The sequence below is a fragment of the Natator depressus genome, chromosome 7, assembly GCF_965152275.1.
Source record: "Natator depressus isolate rNatDep1 chromosome 7, rNatDep2.hap1, whole genome shotgun sequence".
Classification (NCBI taxonomy): domain Eukaryota; kingdom Metazoa; phylum Chordata; order Testudines; family Cheloniidae; genus Natator; species Natator depressus.
Genome location: NC_134240.1, coordinates 115,536,349 through 115,557,111, shown reverse-complemented (window position 1 = coordinate 115,557,111; position 20,763 = coordinate 115,536,349). Strand labels below are relative to the sequence as shown.

General features: G+C 46.6%; 1 protein-coding gene across 2 annotated transcripts in view; it reads right to left on the bottom strand.

Annotated features, from left to right (window-relative positions):
• Window positions 1-16,386, bottom strand: part of XPNPEP1 (X-prolyl aminopeptidase 1) — a 44,296-nt gene extending 27,910 nt beyond the window's left edge. The window contains exons 1-7 of one of the 2 annotated variants that reach the window (XM_074959391.1): window positions 16,255-16,386; window positions 12,190-12,289; window positions 8,302-8,426; window positions 2,892-2,955; window positions 1,078-1,182; window positions 656-748; window positions 115-258 (exon numbers count right to left, since the gene is read on the bottom strand). In XM_074959391.1, the coding sequence (XP_074815492.1) occupies window positions 115-258; window positions 656-748; window positions 1,078-1,182; window positions 2,892-2,955; window positions 8,302-8,418 (523 nt within the window). In that variant the 5' untranslated portion in view covers window positions 8,419-8,426; window positions 12,190-12,289; window positions 16,255-16,386. Of the gene's footprint in view, window positions 1-114; window positions 259-655; window positions 749-1,077; window positions 1,183-2,891; window positions 2,956-8,301; window positions 8,427-12,189; window positions 12,290-16,173; window positions 16,198-16,254 lie in introns of those variants that run through there. The other variant, XM_074959390.1, reaches the window with a different exon arrangement.
• Window positions 16,387-20,763: the final 4,377 nt, after the last annotated feature.

Below are 20,763 nucleotides of genomic sequence, written 5' to 3'. Positions count from 1 at the left end.
CAGCACATAATGCTGGGCTGCAGTTATATTTCTCCTGTCACTATGTAAGGGAAAGGAAGAAAGAAGAGAGGCATGAAAATGAATCCACTCAATTCAGGACCGGATCCCACTAACCTGTGTAACTCAGGTCCAGGGTCATTAGAGGTTTGCAGGGTCGCTGGGGGCGATCTACCCAGACTGCATCGATCAGGTTCTCTTTGACTGGCACAAGAACATGGCCGGCACTTTTCAGTGCTTTAGACATCCTCTTCCATTGATCTGCCAAAGGGGAGAGAGCTAAGAGCACTGGCCACAAATGTCTGAAACCAGGAATTCCCTCTGTGCTGGGGATGATGGAAAAGTCTAAGCTTTCTTCTCCACCCCTGCCCCTTTCCACTTGGTCTCAAAGATGGGAAGGAGAAGAAGAAAAAAAGCAACATCCAGATGTAACAAGCCATAGTGACACTCCGACAGAGGTATCACAGTCACCAGTGGGAAATGAACCAGAGATCTACAGCACCAAAAGCACAGGCCTCTAATGCTTGAGCTAAAGAGGAACTCTCTTAGCCATGTAGCAGTAATAGGCTGTAACATGGAAAGCCCATTTGAAACAGCGTGGGCAATTTGGGTAGGCAGAATCTCATCACCCAACCTGGAAAGCACAAAATAAACTAACCAGTTGGAATAATGAAAGGGTCCACTCCAACTTTCGAGCCCTCTGGGAGCACACTCACTAGCCAGTCCTCCTGAGTTGGCGTATCCTTCAGACCTGGATGTGGAAAAGGGGTAAAATGTAGTTCCAAGAGCAAAGAAAAAACCATGCAGAAGAGATTTCACACAGACCCTTAAATTACAGCACACACTAACATATAAGTCACATTCAAATGCAAATGCCCTGACGTATCTTAAAGCAGCAGCATCTTGTGCAGATGCCGATCCTCCTATTCCTTTTTGGTTTTCCTTTTAAAAGGCACTATAGTGATCTTAGTTCATTCCCACGCCCTGGCAGTCAATTAACCTGAGTGCATAGAGCACTCCCATACCCTGCTATTTAGTTCTCTGTATATTAGTGGAGCAATATCTTGGGCGGCCACCCACCCATTTTCATGAGTGTCCAGTTGCTATCCATTTGCTGTGCTGCCTGCAGGAAGTAGCGTCCATCCGTCCACATAGCTGCTTTTTGCTCGGTTATAATGGCAGTACCTGGCCAGGAAGCAAAAGGGATAAGTAGGTTTGTGGTTCATCGGAACACAGAGGGGCAGATACAGAGGTATTGGATGCATCACAGTTACATGGACGGCACAGGGTTTGGCTGAAATGTACACAGATGCCGGACAGTCCGTATGAAGGCTCAGGTCACAGTTCTAATGTCACTTGGGTGTTAATGGAGATACTAATTGTTCCCCACAACTAAGAGGCAAACTCCTTTGCAGTTCTAGCCAGGCCATTCTACACCAGGAACCAGGTTTGCTGAACTTGCTTTTAAATCTCCTCAGACTAATTCAGTTTAAACACAGCTCAGCCAGTCAGCGTGGAGGAGCTGAAGCCTGGCTTACACATCATCATTACTAGAGAAACACCCAGAAGCCCCAACTGAGACCAGGGCCCCATTGCACTGGGAACTGCACAACAGAGCCAGTCCCTGCCCCAAGGAGTTTACAATCTAAACAAAAAAGACAGAGTTAGAGAAGGGAAGCATTATTATCCCCATTTTACAGTGGGAAACTGAGGCACACCGGTCCTGGTTAAGCCAGCTACATAAGCAATGGGAATTGACATCAATGGGACTACTCACATGGTTAAGTTAGGCATGTGCTTACGTAACTTGCTGACTCAGGACCAGAGGGATCTAGTGATTTGCACAAGGCCACCCAGGGTGTCTGTGGCAGAGCCAAGAATTGAACCCAGATCTCCTGAGTCCCAGCGTCATACCACGACCTATTTTCTCTCTTACAATGACTGCGGTCTATCTTACTGCAGCACAGCTCACAAACTCCGGTTCAGCCTCATCTCCACTGGCCAAACACACGCTGACGCTGTCGGAGCCAGAAACCATTTAAAAACAGAGCTTGTATTCAGCAAACACCGCTTGAGCCCAAGCCTGGGCAAATCCTGCCAAGGTCTGACGGTGGAACCACCGCCCTTCTGACCGCAGGGTGAGGCGCCAGGCTGAAGAAAGGAAGGCTGGAATGCAGGATTCGTGTTCTAGAACAGCGCTGCTCTGCATTGCCGAATAGAGTGTTTTCCACAGGAGGCTCTCAAGGCACTTTACAGCAATTGACCCACGAAGCCCCACAGCATCCTGTGTGGAAGTCAGTATTTGACATTAACCCTGATTTCCAGGTGGGAGATGGGAGGCATAGGAAGGCTGAGTGACTCGTCCGCAATTTCACAGCAAGTACATTGCAGAGCCTGGGACAGAAATCTGCCTTCCCAACTTCCAGTCCTCTGCTTCAGCCAAAAGAACATCCCGTGCCTCTGTGAGATAAGCAAACTTTTCCATAAACTCAGCTTCACAGTTCAGTATTTTTGGCACTGGCTTCATTCTAAGATGATTGAAAGCGGCTGACAAACATTGTTTACCATTAATCCCAGCTCTGTTGGGCAACGTACAATCTGTTCATAGTGGCCTCACGTTAGACGACATAAAAGTAGGCTGCGAGCACCGCATTAAACAGTTAACAGGATTTTGCTTTATGGGAGGTTTGTTCAGGGGTCAGTCATTTGTGAAAGCCCGTTACTACATCGATCTTACATAATTTTCAGCTGGCAGCCACCACATAATTCTGCAGATGCTGAAATGGGAAGGGAACAGTCCAAACATTTTGGTTAGGTTTCTCGTTCCATCCAGCATACACGTTGTGAATCAGATCACTTCTTTTCAGGGGAAATATGCATTCAGACAACAGTACCTGCAGAGCCATCAAATCCAGAGATGAATGCCCGTCTGCAATCACAGGGCGCAATGTTCTCACTCTGGAATACAGAAGACGCAGCTAATTATTTAGATCAGCAACAACAAAAGCAACTGATGACAAGTACATTGAAAAGCTTTGTTTCTCTTGAAGGACGCTGTCAAGAGAAACAAACAAGTTACAAGATCGTGCTCTGCTCCTTTGGAAGTCCTAACAAGTGTTTAAAAATTGTTCCTTTGGGACATTTAAGTATATGTGATTATTTTGTATTTATATCTGCCTGTTTTTTTCAAACCTCCAGAACTTTTCTCCCACCAACTTCTGTAAACAGTGAAGTGCTGCAATTTGCTGATATTTATTTCACACTCAGCTTCCCATTTGGCAACAAACAGATCCTGCCTTTGAAGCTGCAAAGTGAGAAGAAGAGAACACACAGGCATTCCTTGATCTTGGAAACTAAAGTATACGGTCCATTAAATCTTTAAATGCCACGATATTTATTGATGTCCTCCAACTGGAGTTTACAAGAAGCCCATTTAGAATTTCTCCTCTACAACAATGCCATTAAAAAGGAGACTGTCAAGGTTGTTAGGCCATAAAACTTATAAGCCTTTAGGAGATTTTGTAATTAGATACCAAGTCTTTTACTTCTACTTTACCTGTTCAAATCCAGCCCAGGTCAGACGTAACCAGAAGTTATTGGTTACCATTGGATGAATGCTTACTTCCCTATGTGAAACAATTGGGAGGGGGAAGGGAGAGAGATGGGTAACTTCTGTCAAGATCAAAGTGTCCATATCATAAAACCATCTTAATTAGCACCTTTGTTGTCAGTCTCAACAAAAACCCTAAATGACTGAATAGGCTGGGGACACAGAAACTCCTAACGTCCACAATCTGTTGCCAAAAATGGAAGAAGAAAAATTGTTAGCCAAGGTGTCCCTGCGTTTTGAAATGGCCAACACGCCCTGTTCTGGGATCTTGTTCAACCAAGATCGAAGGTCAGGATTGCTAAACTTGCCTCTAATTATCAGCACAAGTCAGCAAATCAGCTTAATCCTGGCCAGCCTAAATAGCCTTGGCTCAACAGAGTACCAGGCAAATGATCCAAGAAAAAAGTCTGCAAATCAGCATGGGATTATTCCCTGCCTCCTTGATTCTGCTGCAGCATTGAATAGCCATGAACAAATCAGAAACACTGAAGGGTTATTGTCAAACTAAATGTCATGGGCCCGATCCTCTATTGTGTCTAGCTTCCAGAGCGTGCAGCAGAATGGAAGGTGATCAGTGAGCTGGCTGGAATCTGCCCATATGTTTATTTTTTTAAATCCTGTACTATGCTTCAAACATTAGTTATTAAACAGAAAAGATTTTTTAAAAATCTGGATATATTCCTCTCTATTCATATGGGGCAGCTCCAAAACCACCTGAGTGATTTAGGAGCATCCATCCCCTTACTTGCAGTGCTTTTAAGTCAGACACACTTCTGAAGATCCCACCCATTTTTAGTTTACTTCTCTTCCCTTTCTCTCAGCTCCCACAATGAGGAAAGACATGAGTCTGTTTCACTTACATGGGCAGGTATTATCTAGTTAATTTCACTTTCAGGGTCTTACGCACTAACATAATACTGCAATGTCTGGGTGACAAACACAACAGAGGGAGATTTAATGGCTTTATAAAAAACAACAGTGATTTTTCTAACACCCCTCACCCATGGGAATATTTCTCTTGGTCTTAGCTTTGGTAAAACCTTATTTAAAAAAATAAGAATCTTAATTTGAGGAAAAAATCTTCCCTGACAGCGTCCCATACAGGGAAACATGCAGGAAACATTTAAAGCGGGGGAGAGTTGAAACTAAGCAAAGGGATAGAAGGGCCTTAAAGTACAATTAGTGGCTTTGAGCAGCATGGGAAGGAAGATGACTTAAGCAAAAGCCCTTTGTAGCTATCTATTTAGGTTCTTACAGAGCCACATCATCACAGTATCTGAGCAGCAGTTCATCTCCTGTTCCGTACAGCAATCCCTACTGTGCTAAGATTACCCAGTGTTTTGTGATAATCAATCATGTGCTAAAATTAGCACTGTGCACCTGTGAATGCTGAGCCACTGCACGGTCGAAACAACCCATCTAATTGGAGCTCCTCTTGCAACTGGACTGGATTTTATCCCCGCGCAGACCCTAAAGCTGCTCCCCACCACATCTGCTGGGCTGCTGTCCAAACCTGTGGAATTTTAGGGCCCCATCCTGCAAGCCCTCAATCAAGTGAGCCTTCTTTGCTTAACTTCTTTGAAGTTAATGGTGTTACTCACCTGAATAAATGTTTGCAAGGTCGGGCCCTTTAACACTCAGATCTATTGTGCTGAGTGCATTCAGCAGCACTGCAGGTGCATTCCAGCTGTAATGTACAGCAGCAATTAGGTGGGTGGCCCACTGGTTTTACAGGGGTGACCTTGATCCTCCGAGCATTTCAAACAAACCCTGCCACTTACTTGGCAGGTGCATCAGGACCCACATCAGTAATAATACCTGCACTGGTCAGAGCTGGAATAGGTCAGGTGGATGCTGTGTAAAATTCCTCTCCTCCATTGCTCCACAATTCTGCCCATTCATCAGTCCCAAACAACCACACATGCTGTTCCAGTCCGGAGCAGAGGGTGGCGATCCAGTCAACCCAAATGTGCGGGTATGAGCTGGGCAGACATTTACTAGCTGTGGGAGACCCCTCTGAAGTGATTGGACCTCACTGTGCTACCTTGCTCACAAGATGCCCTTCCATTCCCTCTGACTTCCTAGCACTGGTTTAGAGATACAAATCAGGCTCAGTGTATAATACACTGTAGGAAATCAATGTAAGTAGCGCAGCCATTATTCAGCACTGGCTAAAACAAACACCAATCCAGGATATTGGCAGTCTCTGGAAAGGATATAAATTGGATTCCAAGATTCTAGGAAAAGATGGTTCTGTTTAAGAGCTCTGCAATGTGATGCTGTTGTGAAAAAGGCAAATATCATTCTGGGATGTATTAACAGGAGTATCGTGTGTAAAACACAGGAGGTAACTGTGCTCTATTCGGCACTGGTGAGGCCTCAGCTGGAGTACTGTGTCCAGTTTTGGGCACCACACTTTAAGAAAGAGGTGAGTAAACTGAAGACAGCCCAAAAGAGCAATAAATGTTATAACAGGTTTGGAAAATATGACTTACAAGGAAAGGTTGAAAGAACTGGGCAAGTTTAGTCTAGAGAAGAGAAAGCTGAGTGGAGATTGGATAACAGTCATCAAATACATAAAAGATTCTTATAAAGAGGATGGTTATCAATTGTTCACCAAGTCCACGGAGGTAGGACAAGAAATAATCAGCTTAGTTTGCTGCAAAGGAGATTTAGGTTCAATATTAAAAAAATGCTTTCTAACTATAAAATAGTTAAGCGCTGGAACAGGCTGTGGAATCCCTGGTGTTGGACGTTTTTAAGCATAGGTTAGACAAACACGTCCGGGGTAGTCTAGGGGGGACCAGTGCAGGTGGATGGACTTGAGGTTCCTTCCAGCCCTCTGTTTATATGCTTCTGTGCTTCTACGTCTATGGAACTGAAAGGACAAATAAACCTGGAAAGCTAGGGATTCTGATTAGGTCTATAATACAATGGGGGAAAAGAAAACATTTTAGCCTTGGCAGGGAACCTGACATTAAAAGCCCTGCAGGGATCTTAGCACTTACATGGACGAGTTGCTGCAACCTACTGAGAGACCTCGATTCACACTAACGCCCAGGAGAGTTAGGGCACTCAGCATGTCACAGTATCAGGGCCCTAAAACGTCAGCAAAATGCAGGTACTTTGAGCAACCAAGAAATGGAATAAAATTCCCCCCCATCTTAGGCCTTGTCCGAATTACTGATTTGCTTCTATTTCAGTCACTGGTGGTGCTGCACAAGTGTGAGTCCTGAATGTAGAATAGCAAAGCTAGTACTTGCATGGATGTTGTGAACCCCTGCTTAATGTCAGGATATACCGTGCTGTTGGAAATTGTACCTCATGGTGGTTTACCTGGTCTATCCTGGGGGTTTGTACTGGTGAAGCTCACCAATGGCTGAAATTGGGGCAATTCCCCACTGCTGACAAGACCTTGGCAGAGGCAACCCACCATGACACATGTGAGTCATGAAGCTGTATAATTAGCCATTTTCATTAATCAATTCCATTCAGACTGTTTCATTCTCTGTAGAAACCTGATGAACTTGCCCAACAGGAAGCAGGGATGCAGGGTTGTTTGCATTACTGCATTCACTGTAGCAAAGACCAAAAGAGAAGGAAAAAAAAAAATCTGGAATCCTGCAGGTCACATTCCTTAACTCACGTGACCACAGTTCCAGGGTAGCAAAATGTAACTGGAGTTACATACGGACAGAGAGGTAGCTTCAGGCACGAACGGCGCAAACTGTAGCAGCTGCAGGGGAGCCCCTCACCCACCGCACAGAACTGAGGAGCTGATCTATTTGAAGGGAAACGTGTGAAGCACGTTTTCCCAGGTCACGGCCACGTTCACCACTGCCTTGCACCTTGTGTCGTCACGTGCACCTGTGCAAAAAGGGTGTGAAACACTCTGATGTGGGAGCATTTCACACCCACTTTGCACAGGGGTAAATTCCAACTCCAACTGTGGGAAGGTGAGAGAGGTCAGGCCCTCTATCTCTGAAAATGGCTGAGGGAAGACGATCCCCTCTGTCCCCCAGGAACTCTGACGTTCTCTAAGCAGAGCTTGGGTGAAGACTGAGGATACCGCATACACACATTTATGCAGGCAAGAGGGGGTTCAACATTTTAAAGTTGCTTTGGGCTAAACAACTACAGCAGATCAAGACAATCTTAATATTCTGGAGAGAGCCAAGGATTGCAGCAAGCATGATAATTAAACACCCACGCAGCGGGCCCTAGGGTCACCTTCTCTGACTGGCGCAGAGAGGAGTAACTCTGGGCACACAGGGATCCCAGGTCTGCAGATGGGAGGGGACCTGGGCCTCTGCAGCATGCTGCCCTCCCCACGGCCATCCCAGAAGCCCCTCCATGTGAGAGCTGCAGGTTAGGGCTCCCTAGCTCTGGAAAATATATTAGAAGGGCCAGGATGGGAGCAGCCATTTCTCTGGTACTCTCCCCTCTGTAGGCCATGGGCTTCCCTGGAGAAAGTAGAACCAGCAATGTTGACTTCCTACAGGAAAATAAACACTGACCATCAGAAAAAAAGACTCTAGAAACCCTGTCTACAGCACCCCTTTGCATCATTCCCCAGCTCACCAAAGCTTTTATATTGGAATTACTGAAACAAGCAAACCAAAAAGTAACCACAGCCATCTACGGACTTTTACTTTTCCTCTAGAAGGAAACATCCTTAATACTGAAATCTCTACCTGGTGTGCATCTCCAGATGGCACGATATAGGCTTGAATGGGCTCTGTGACATACTTGGAGGTCTTCATCACCTGTCGCAGCTGCCTGAGCAGCTCTGTAGTAATCTTGGGACTCATATTCCTACCTGCAATACAAATTCAGCACCCTGCGTTAGTATGTCTGCACCAGCCCCTGTGGATTGTAAGGGCCTGATCCATTTCCCATTGAACTCAGTGGCAAAACTTTGGTGTCAACAGGGCAAGGATAAGGCCCCAGAATTCTGGTTTCCAGCTTCTTGCCCTCTTGTTTTCCTTGTTGTTTCCCATTTTGGGAAATGTTAAGGCTGAGAGATGAGGCTTAATCCATTAGGGCAGATCTTGCAAACACCTGTGCAAATTTTTTCTCACATCATTAAGTTACTCATGTGTAATTGTGCGATACACTGGCCTAGCATGTATGATCTGCACGCCTAGGGGCTGGCACCAACCCCTTTTTAGCTTCTCCTTTAGCTCCGGTGGTAGACTTCTGCAGTTCTGATGTCAAAGTTTCCAGGTTCAATTCCCATTGTGGGTCGTGGTGTCTGCACGCAGCCACGGTTTGTTACATATGCAGGAATAAGCCCTTAGTCCTTACCTCACCCTGCTGTGCACAGACACTGTAGTTTATATTCTACAGGAGCACTGACTGCCCTGAGTTGCTCTGCCCATTAGCTACACCCATACCCTTAAGAGTGCAGTTTTCTGGCTTGAGCTGCAGCGCAGTGGTGATCGTCACAGTTCGCATGGCATTGGACCGTGAAGGAAATCCTGTCTAGTCTTTCCTTAACCAGAAGCATAGTGGCTGCCATACAAGGTCTCAAATGGGGATAACAGGACAAGAAAGGGGCAAAGGGGGGGATGGGAGACGATGTCTTGACGGTCCCAGTCAAGAAGCAGATGAGGGTACAGACCATTCAATATGAAAAGGTTATCCACCAAGGCACTCACGTTGGTGCGTTATTTACTCTCACATTCTATTTCGGGCATCCCTATTAAAGGACATTTTGAAAAGAAGATTTATCATCCAATAAACGAATAGCTCAGGATTTTTTTGTACCGTGGGCACCCATCCCTTCTGGCCCAGAAGGCCCCATTGCCAACTTGTCTTGAGCATTTGTCATGCCGTGAATCCCCACCTGTTTTATTGTGTTAGCAAAAACAAACATAGCTCAGGCAGAAGTTACGGGCTTGATGCCGAGATTCCTGGGTGAGGTTCTCTGGCCTGTGTTAGGCAAAAGGTGAGACCCGGTGATCATAAGGGTCCTTTCTGGCCTTGAAACCTGTGGGCAGGTCCACACTATAGGCTTGCATCGGTGCCGCTGCAGCACTTCTGGTGAAGAGCTCTCCCGTCAGCTTAATAAGTCCACCTCCACGAGAGGCAGTAGCTACGTGGGCAGGAGGTAGGGTTTCCAATTTTCGAATCACAGAAAACTGAACACCCTTGCCCAGCCCCCCGCCCCAAGGCCCTGCTCCCCGCTCACTCCATCCCTCTGTGGCTCGCTCTCCCCCACCTTCACTCACTTGCTCATTTTCACCAGGCTGAGGTAGGGGGTTGGGGTGCGGTCGGGGGTGTGAGCTCTGGACTGGGGCCAAGGATGAGGGGTTTGAGGTGTGGGAGGGGGCTCCGGTGATGGGGCAGGGGTTTGGGAGGGGGTGAGGGCTCCAGTCGGGGGTGCAGACTCTGGGGTGGGGCCAGGGATAAGGGGTTTGAGATGCAAGAGGGGGCTCCAGGCTGGGGCTGAGGGGTTCGGAGTGTGGGAGGGGACTCAGAGCTGGGATAAGGGGTTGGGGCGCAGTGGGGAGAGAGGTGTGGGCTCCGGGACGGAGTTTGGGTACAGGAGGGGCCTCAGGGCTGGGGCACGGGGTTAGGAGGGGGTGAGCCCAGCGTTTACCTCAGGTGGCTCTTGGGAAGCAGTGTCATGTCCCTCCAGCACAGGGGTGACCAGGTGGCTCTGTGTGCTGCCCCCGCCCACAGGCACAACCCCCTCAGCTCCCATTGGCCATGGTTCCCAACCAATGGGAGCTGTGGAGCCAGCACTCAGGGCAGGGTCAGCACGCAGAACCCCCGTGACCATCCCCGAGCCGGAGGGACATGTCGCTGTTTCCAAGGACCTGCGCAGAGTCAGGTAGGGACTCGCCTACCAGCCCCACTGCACCACCTAACTGGACTTTTAACGGCCCAATCAGCGGTGCTGACCAGAGCTGCTAGGGTCCCTTTTCGACCGGGTGTTCCGGTTGAAAACCGGACAACGGCAACCCAAGTGGGAGAAGCTCTCCGACCGACATAGCTTTGTCTACACAGGGCAGGGGGTTAAGGTTGGTATAACTACATTGCTTCGAGGTGTGGATATTTTACACCACTGAGCAACGCAGTTATACTGAAGTAAGTGGGTAGTGTAGACCTGACCTATGAAACAGACACAGACATAGAATTCTGCATAGGACATTTCTGTCTCGAACTTCAGTTAGTTCACACAGTGCATCTCCCTAGGGCCGGTAGTGGAAAATAATGGCACACAAGAGATGGGTCTTAGTTAGTCACAGTTTTGTCTACCCGATCTATTTTTAAAAGTCCCAAACACTTATTATTTTAATGTACAATTTCTACTGCAGTAGCACTTAGAAGCCCCGGCTGAGTTCAGGGACCCATGCTTGTCACTGCACAAACACATAAGAGGAGATAGTCCCTGCCGTAAAGAGCTTCCAGGCTACATAGAAAGACAGGGAAAAAAAGGGTGGGAGAAATAAAATAGTATCATCTCCACTTTACAGAGAGAGATCTGAGATTCAGTGATTTACCAAAGGTCACACAGGAAGTCTGTGGCTGAGTCAGGACTTGACCCAAGAACTTCTGAACTCACTCCAACATCTTAATCACATGATCATCCTTCCTCTCCTAACCAATAGGGACAAGCCACATGTGGTCCTTGTGAGCTGTTCTTCTGCCTGTCTGCAGCAGAGCATAGTATTTTTATTCTACAAATATATTTCTGAAGAAAAAAGGAGAAAACAAACCCCAAATGCTAATACGCACCATGGGTGAAATCCTGGCCCCAACAAAGCCAATGGCAAAAATCCCACTGACTTTCAATGGGGCCAGGATTTCACCCTCTAGCTATTTCCACAGCAAGCTTCCAAAGCTATATACTGTTTCTACGCGGTGGTGTACAGTGATCTTATTCTGATCACTCTTTTCTGTCTCATGTAATGAGCTGATCATTTCCCTTCACTGATGATTGTTTCTGTCTTCTTGTGGACATCTATCTGACGGTCAGTTAGAAAAAGAAAGAAAACCCTTCCCTTAACTCGTAAGGACACAGTTCTCTTTCTAGGCATGTGCTCTGTCCCCACGAGCCTGAAATAGAAACTGATGTGATACACTGATTACAGAAGCAAAGAACAAGGGTTTGATTAACTGCTAATGAATCCCCCAAGTGACAAGCGAAAGATTCTGAAGAAGGCAGGAAGGACTGTCCCCAAGCACGACCCTAATAAAGTCTGCACTGCAATATTAGAAACTCTGAGATCTCTTAGCAGTGAAACCCATATTAAGGATGCCGTCAGTAACTCCTGCCTTCTAAGTAACTATTTTAAAGTATCCCCAAGGTTTCCTGTAGAATTCTTTTCTTTGTTTCCTTGGGGGGGTCACTTAACCTGGTCACTCTATTTTTAAAAGCATAGCTGACCTTTCCCCTCAGCAGTAAATATAATCATGTGTTAAGTTAAAATCACTTCTCTATAATTATTTATTCACTCAGTGATTAAAACCAAGCAGCACTGAAATTAAAGTAATTGTCCCACTAGTGAAAGATGCAACCGAATCCTCCGCCTTGACATTTCAAAGCCATCAAATAACTGTAGCCACATTACCTGCTCTCTGTAGCTTTCCCCTCAAGTTCTGATTCCTCTTGTCTTTGATGGAACAAATACCAGTTGGCCCTTTGCTCTCCCTTAATAAGCTCAGCGTTGCCTGAGAAAACAAAGGGCAAACATTAATGGTCTTCCAGACTTTGGCCACAGTAAACTTTCTTATCCCACAATGCACAGCTTTGAAGGCACAAATGTTACAGTACAGGAAACTTCCACCTAAGATTCTAGATCAGAGATGCTCATACTGTGGTCCATGCACATTGGTGGTCTGCATAGCACTTAATGGTGGTCCATGGACAGTTGGAAGCTCAGAAGATGCATCCTCTTTACATCCAGCTTCTATTATACTGCAAGAAAAGCAGCTAAAAAATACATTAAGACTGGGATTTTCAAAGGAGTTTAGTGAAACAAAGACACACAACACCCACTGAATTTCAGTCTCAGCTTCAACACTTTTTTCAATACTCCTTTTCTCCACGTAAGTAACTGCTGTAGTTATTACGTAGATGTTATGTGATTGTGAGGAAGGAAGGAAGTTCACATCCATGACACATGAGCTCTATTAAGATGGTCTCGACCCTATGAAAAGTATGACATACCCTGTGCTAGCTCTCTCATACTTCTCTTGTGTTAATCTGTTGATGGATACACTGTACAGTATACTGCTGGGGCAGCATGTAATGTCAGTGACCCCACAGATAATGTATTCAGTCATCAAGCTATAATAGTTTAATCCTTGGCATTCATATAGAGCTTTACACATTCAAAGCATTGTATAGACGTTAAGCTTCACAGCAAGCCCATGAGGTAGATTAGTGTTCCCTTCCCCATTTTACAGTGGAGAAACTGAGGCAGAGTTGCAGTAACATCAGTAGGGCCAGTCAGCGAGTCAGTGGCAGTCAGGACTAGATCTCAGGACTTCCTAGTGCCCAATGCAGTGTGCATTCTTCTAATTTAAATAATCAAATAGACACACCTCTTTTATGAAAATACTAAGCCTGTATCTCTAATCTATGCTCAGCAGCAGATTTCTCTTTATGAAGCCTGCTCTTGTTTAGAATGTGTGTGTAGACATGCACTGACAGCTTAAACATACAAAGCAAGTTTCTGTGCAGAAAAATAGCAAATCCGATGCTTGTCTTCTATGGAGGGTTATATCATACAGCTTTATTTTGGAAATAACTCATTTTGGATGAAAGGAACAAAGAAAATTGGGACAAATCATATTTTCCTGTCATAAAAGATTTTAGTCTAATATTATCCTTGGTCAAGTCATCTATAGACTTTTCCTATCTTAAGCCCATTCTGTCAACTGACAGCACCAGGACACTATTCATAAAATGAGAGACAAGATAACTTATCCTACCACATTAAGCAGGTAATGTTTGGATTGCAATCTTGCATGTCTAGCCCCAATATATGGGTTATGTAATAAATCTAATATTACTGAAGATTTGTTTTTAATTTCTATTCAGCAATTCTGATTTACAGAATTTTACATTGTAAATCATTTTAAATTGTAAATCATTTACAGAATGATTTACATTTTCTCTTGCACACAGTATTTTCTGTGTGCAAGAGAAAATGTAACAGTATGTGTTTGCACAAATGCATATGACACAGCAGGAAGTTCTGTCACTGTGGCTCTGATCCTGAAGAGGTTTTGTGCAGGCTCAACTTTAAACATGCAAGTAATTTCATTGAAGTCAGTGAGTGACTGCTCACAGGCTTAATGTTGAGCCCATGAGTAAAGGTTTGTAGAAGCAGAGGATAAGTTCATGTGTCTACAGGATAGCACATAGGTTAGAGGTGAGCCTAAATTTTCAAAAGTGATAAGTGATTCTGGGGTGCCCTGCTTAAGACCCTTTACAGGGGCCAGATTTTCAGAAAGCACTGACCACCAGCCCTCTGAAAATCAGGCTTCTTTAAACCATCTCAAGCAGGGGCACTGGAACTAGGGTTGCAGCACTTCCCTCCACCCTGGCTTGAAGTAATAATAGCAAACAAATGCAGGGCTTCCAAGCACCCCCTCTGTAAAAATTGTTCCAGCCCCGCCCCCCAATCCCAAGTTGTGCACCCAAAAATTTAGGCACCCCAAAACCACTAGTCACTTTTGAAAATGTACATCACGCTATTTACCTTTTATTATTGTTTTATGCCAATGACTATGAAATTAAAAACAAATGACAGCCTGCTTTTACCAGTTTAAAAACCATATTTTTTTTCTGAGTAGCAATATTCTGTTAATGAATAGCTGTGAGTAGCTGGGACATGGAAGAGGGTTAGGATTGTTGATAAGACATGGTATAATCTGTGGGTTATAAAAAAATGAAATGCACACAAAATATTGACGTTCACATTCCAAGGCAGACACCGTCTAAAAATAATAATTCTGGGACTATTACCATTGTCAGTTCAAATGGTGTATTTATTCCATGCCCTAGATGAGGGGTGGGCAAACTACGACCCGCGAGCCAGATCCAGCCCATCAGGGCTTTGGATCCGGCCTGCGGGACTGCCACTCCCATAGCGCCGCGAGCCCCGAGCCGCTCGCAGAAGCGGCCAGCACCATGTCCCTGCGGCCCCTGGGGGAAGAGGGGCAGAGGGCTCCGTACACTGCTGTCGCCTGCGGGTACCTGCCCCAAAGCTCCCATTGGCTGCAGTTCCCCACTCCACACACTGCCCTCACCTGCGGGTACACCCCCAATGGGAGCTGCGGGAGGTGTACCTGCAGGCCCTCTGCCCTGCCTCCCCCAGGCCCCAGTGCATGTTGCTGCCAACCTGGAGCCGCTCCAGGTAAACAGCGCCGGGCTAGAGCCCGCACCCCTCCCGCACCCCAACCCCATGCTCTGAGCCTCCTCTCACACTCCGCACCCCTCCTGCATCCCAACCCCTTGCCCTGAGCACCTTCCTGCACACTGCACCCCCTCCCACACCCTGCACTCCCTCCTGTACCCCAATCCCCTGCCCCAGACCTACATTCATGACCCCGCATGCAATTTCCCTACCCAGGTGTGGCCCTCAGGCCAAAAAGTTTGCCCACCCCTGCCCTAGATATTCTGTCTTTTTGTTCTGTGTACAGCCTTGCTCCATGACTGGGGTTCCAAGGCATTATGGCAATACAAATAGTAAATAAATAATAATAATTAATAATTCACACCACATTCATCCTCATGATAGCTGAGCCTCAGGGATAGCGTTTGTCATAATCTAAATGGAAGGCTGCTATTCTTCCATGGGGGCAGGACATACCTGGGATCTGCACTGACTACAGCCCTTTAGAGAAAATCGATATCTAGCACTAAGCTTACAAAATATCTATATCAGCGATGTGTGGTCATTGGTGCCAGATTGCCCAACTACGCCTAAAATATACTTTCATACCGATACGCAGACGTGCTGTCTAAAACTTTGGTATTAAAAGGGGCTATATATTAATAAAATGTAGCAATCTCTTTTAAAAGACAAAAATCTGAAACCCCTTTTCTGGTCTACAGAACGTTGCTAAACCAAAAAAAAAAGGCTGGAGCTGAAACTGACAACGTTACCAGCAACTGTTACAACACCCCCCTCCCCTCCCTCACATAAACCCTATACACAGAGGGTGTCCAGACTTCCCGAGGCACAGCGTCTGCTTTCTTTAGCCCCGCAGGATCTGACTCCCATACATCAAGACTTCATGCTTCGGCTCCGCTTTCCTGTTCCTCGGTGTCTGGGCAAATGAGCCTGAAATGCAGCAGTCTGAAGTAGGCTCTGTTTGGGCAAGACACCCAGAAGCTGGATTTATCTAGCCAGCTGGGCAAACCTGACAAGCCGAAAACACCCCCACAGGGCAGCACCCCTGGGGCTTTTTGCACATATCGCCCTGCACTGGATCTTGTCTGATTGTTACCTTTGTCACCCTATTTAGCACCACCAGGTTCTCCCCCCCTGCCCTGCCCTGCCTTGCAGCCCTCTCAGTGAAGGAGCTCCCCCTCTGTGCACCTGGCGGAGGGCTTCAGACGGTGCCCTGCCTCCTGCGCGCACAGGATGCGGCTGGGGCTTTGTGCCCCGCAATTGCCCCACCTGAGATTGTCGCCGCTTCCTGGAGGCTGCCCTGCAAAATTGACGTCCCGGGCCACGTGGGCAGAAGCCAGGGGTGGAGCGAGCCCCTCGCAGTGACGTCACCAGAGCCGCCGCCGCTTTCTTCCCGCTGCTGACGTCAGGAGGCGTCGGGCAGGCTCCCATTCATGGCGTGGGGGGCGTGGCGGGAGGCAGCGCGCGGGGCTGGGCCAGCTGCTTGCACAGAACGGCATTAGCAAGGCCACCCCTGGGTGGTGCAGCTCTTCATGGCGGTTGTCTCGCTCTCTCTCTAAAAAGAGCAGCAGGGCTGTTCCAAAGAGACCTGTCGAGTTAGGGCCAGCAGCCGTCGGTGTTGGCACTTTAAATTATTTTCATGCATGCAGCTAGTCCTGGGCGGAGAGAAATAGTGGCTGTGAGTTAATCTGGGGTCCCAGCCCCCCGCCCTCAAATCCAAGAATATCACGAACGTTAATTTTCAGTGAAGATGTCCAGTTCTGCCAAACTTAGTGTTACAGCAATCCACAGAGAAATTGCCATGAGCAATGGTTGCAGGGATGGATTAAGGTCAAAGCAGAGTCACCATAATTTAGGGGCCATTAGAAAGACTGGGAGACCATCCTCCCGGAAAACCCTTCTTTCTACCCCTTGTCTCCTGCGGCCTCTTCAGCTTCTTTCCCCCATGCAGCTTCTCCCTGCCTGCGCCTTGAATTTCTCTTGAGCCCTTGTGCCTCCATTCTGTAAATTCTTGGAGCCTGGAGGCCCTGTGCTCACTGAACTGCAGTGTTGTGTGTGAAGGACTGGGAACTGGGTTTCTAACTGATTTATGGCTGAATTCATGTCCCTGTACCATACCTCATGTCCAGGTCCCAAAGTTCCTACCTTAGGGCTCTTTGTACTCAACCTGAATATTCACTTGCTTAAAGACATTTGCTCGGGTGCTTTGCTGGATCAGGACCAGAATGCTGTCAGCCACTTGCAGGATTGAGCACCTATTCACAAAGTGCAAGGGACATGTCCCCTAAAGTCACTGTGGGTTGAGAGCTCAGCACCTTGCTAGATTGATGCCTAAATCAATCCTGGCCATCCATATCAGAGTTTCCAGGGCCATCTGGATTTTAACAGGACAACCTCATGCTTGGGTCTTCAGCTCACTTAGGGGACCTCTGAAGTACCATCCTCTCGCTGTGTGTTGTGAATAGACCACATTACGATGGCTGGGTTTCATCCCATTAGAGAGTAGGAACTCTGAGTCAAGTGCCGGCTGGAAAGTAAGCGAAGAGTACATATTCTGGCCTTGATCCTATGTAGTGGATAAGATCAGTAGGGACCGACTGGATCTAGAACCTAGGTTTAGCTGAATTCTCCCTCTCCCTCAGCCTGATCTCCCTAGCGATTGTTTCATGGGGATGCGAATGGCTGGGGAACACACCGCAGCTGTTGTTAACAAAAGCCACAACAAACAAACAAACTTTCAGCTTCTCTTCGTTCCCTTTCACTAGAGTTCAACAGTGACAACCTGTCTTCTTACCAGAAGCACCTCATCCCCGTCCTCTGTGCTTCCCTTTAGTTGCACACAGTTAGCATGTTTTTAACGAGACACCTGCAAGCATCTCTGTGCCACACCAGAGGGTGTAACCCCTTGTTTGCATACTGCTGAATAAACTGTACATCATTGCAGCCACGGCCTGGTGGAGTGAGCATGCACACCTGGGATGGAGAGCACACCCTGGCTGTGCTGTTGTTTACCTGTACCCTGGAGAGCCATGCTCAGGAGCAGTTAGGGGAATGCTGATACACAGGCTGCATGGGCCCATAACAGCCACTGCTGACTTCATCATTTCTGAGTCTCAGGAAACAATGCTTACTACCTTGTCTGTGGCATCTTTCTGGCAGCCAGATAACAATACCTAGTTCCCATACAGCACTTTCATCAGTAACTCTCAAAGCACTTTAAACATGCAAGTAATTCCACTGAAGTCAATACCAATAAGTCTCGAGCCACACTGACTTCGTGGGAGGTGTCCCCAATGCTTTCTCAATAGGTGCTCAATCCTGCCAGTTCCTGAGAGCATCCTGGTCCCGATCCAGCAAAGCACCTAGCTTTAACCAATAAGGGATCAGTATCATTCTCCCCATTTTACAAATGGGGATGCTAAGGCACAGAGAGGGAAGTGACTTGCCCAGCGTCACCCAGTAGGCTCGTGGCAGAGCCAGGAATAGAACCCAGGTCACCAGAAACCCCATCAAGTGCTCTATCCACTACTAGGCCATGCTGCCTTTACCACCCTGATGTGTTGGGGCCGTTGGCAGTGGCCATGCAGCTGCTTTGACTTTATTAGACAGGCAGAAGGAAGGGGTGAGGGAGGACAAAGAGCCAATGGGAGGGGAGATGAATAGCAAGAACCTCCTAGTGTGGGGGAAGCAGAGGAGGTGGATTGATGAAATTGGTGCCCCATGGCTGTTCACCCCTCTCTTCTAAATCTGTCAGCCCATGACAGGCTACTGTGTCTACTCTCTGCCTTTCCTCTCATTTCCTCCCTCTGTTGCAGTCCTATAAACAGAGGTAAGGTTTATGGGTTAACAAGTTAGGCCAAGGCTATCTGTACCAGTCCCCTCACTTAATGAGAACCTTTAAGGGACTTTAACTCAAGGTCACTACCATTGCGTCCCCAGCTATTTTGCCTACTGGGCCTGTGAACAGCGCAATGATGGCATTCATGAAAAATCAGTTATTTATCCCTCTGGCCTTTTGCTACATTCTCTCCTTCCTCCCATCCATCCTCCTCCTCTTCCTCCCATCCACCCTCCTTCTCTTGTCTTAGCTCATATGCAGAATTGCATTTTGAGTGGTTCAGACTACAGCTACTCAGAAGATTTCCAGCTGAATAGTTTTCTGTCGGAAAATGCCAGTTCAGAGACACGCAGATTCCCCAGGCAGGGAACCTCCAAGCTCTGACAGTCCAGCACATCCCAGCTCAAATCAGGGCTCTCAGGGTTTCAATGACAGCCAGTCTCCTGGCAGTGCAGCAGGGATCAAAGCAGGGGCTGTTCGATCTTCGGGTGGGTTGATGAGTCTCATCCGTTTGGGTTGTTTTCCTAAATGTGGCTTTGGAACTCCCATTCTGCATGGCATTTTGAAATCTCAAGTTTTTGTTTCAACACAGAATGACATGTTTTTGACATTTCAGCATTTCCGGCAGAACAGGAATCCCAGGTACTGACCAGCCCTAGTTAAAACATCTGAACACTCTAAAATATGTTTTACTTCACAAGCACAGCTAGCGTGTAAGGATCATACCTTTATTTTCTACATTCCGCGTCCTGGAATCTCTAAGGAATGTCGCCGTTTGCAGTGTCAGGTACCTGTTTTTGTGTTCTGCTCAGGGCAGAGATACATACTGTGTGCTCTTGTGGCCATCCTCCTGAGCTGGAGGGTACAGAAATAACTGCATCCACCTTCTCCACCCTACAGGATCATATCACTGGGCCATACGTTAGCGGAGTAACCAGAATTATCAGACAAGACCCAGCCTAAATTCTGGAAACACTGCTAGTATGATGTTGATTTCCTTGATCATTGGCTGCAGGAGAATCAATCTCCAGGTAACCCACCAAGTGCAGCTAGCCACCTAATTGGGCAGGAAGGGAGTGAGACCAGCCGAATAAAGACAATGGACTTCAAAAAAGCAGACTTTGACAAACTCAGAGAAATGGTAAGTAAGGTACCATGGGAAGAAAATCTAAGAGAAAAGGGAGTTCATGAGAGCTGGCAGTTTCTCAAGGAGCCAATGTTAAAGGCAAAGGAAAGAGGAGAACAGTAAGAGGCCAATATGGTTCCATCAGGAGCTCTTTAATTACCAGAAAATCAAAAAGAAATCCTACAAAAAAATCAAAACATGGACAAGTTGCTAAGGAGAAGTACAGAAGAATAGCAAAGGCATGTAAGACAAAATCAGAAAGATTAAGGCACAAAATTAGTTACACCTAGCCAGGGATATAAAACAATTAGAAGAGGTTCTTTAAATACATTACGAGCAAGAGAAAGATGAGAGAAAGTGTAGGTCCTCTATTTAGGAAGCAAGGAGAACTACTAACTGACTACATCAAGGAGGCGGAGATATTTAATGCCTGTTTTGCATCAGTCTTCACTAAAAAGATTAATGGCGAACAGATGCTCAACACAGTTAATATTAACAATAAGGGGGAAGGAACTCAGACCAGAGTAGGGAAAGAACAGGTTAAAGAATATGTAAATAAGTTGGATGTATTCACGGGGGCACAGCCTGATGAAATTCATTGAAGGGTACTTAAGGAACTAGCTGAAACAATCTCCAAACCATTAGCAATTATCTTTTGAGAACTCATGGAGGATGAGTGAGGTCTCAGAGGGCTAAAGAAATGCAAACAAAGTACCTATCTTTAAAAAGCGGAACAACAAGGACCCAAGGAATTATAGATCAGTCAGTAACTTCGATACCAGGAAAGACACTGGAACAAACAAGTAATCAATCA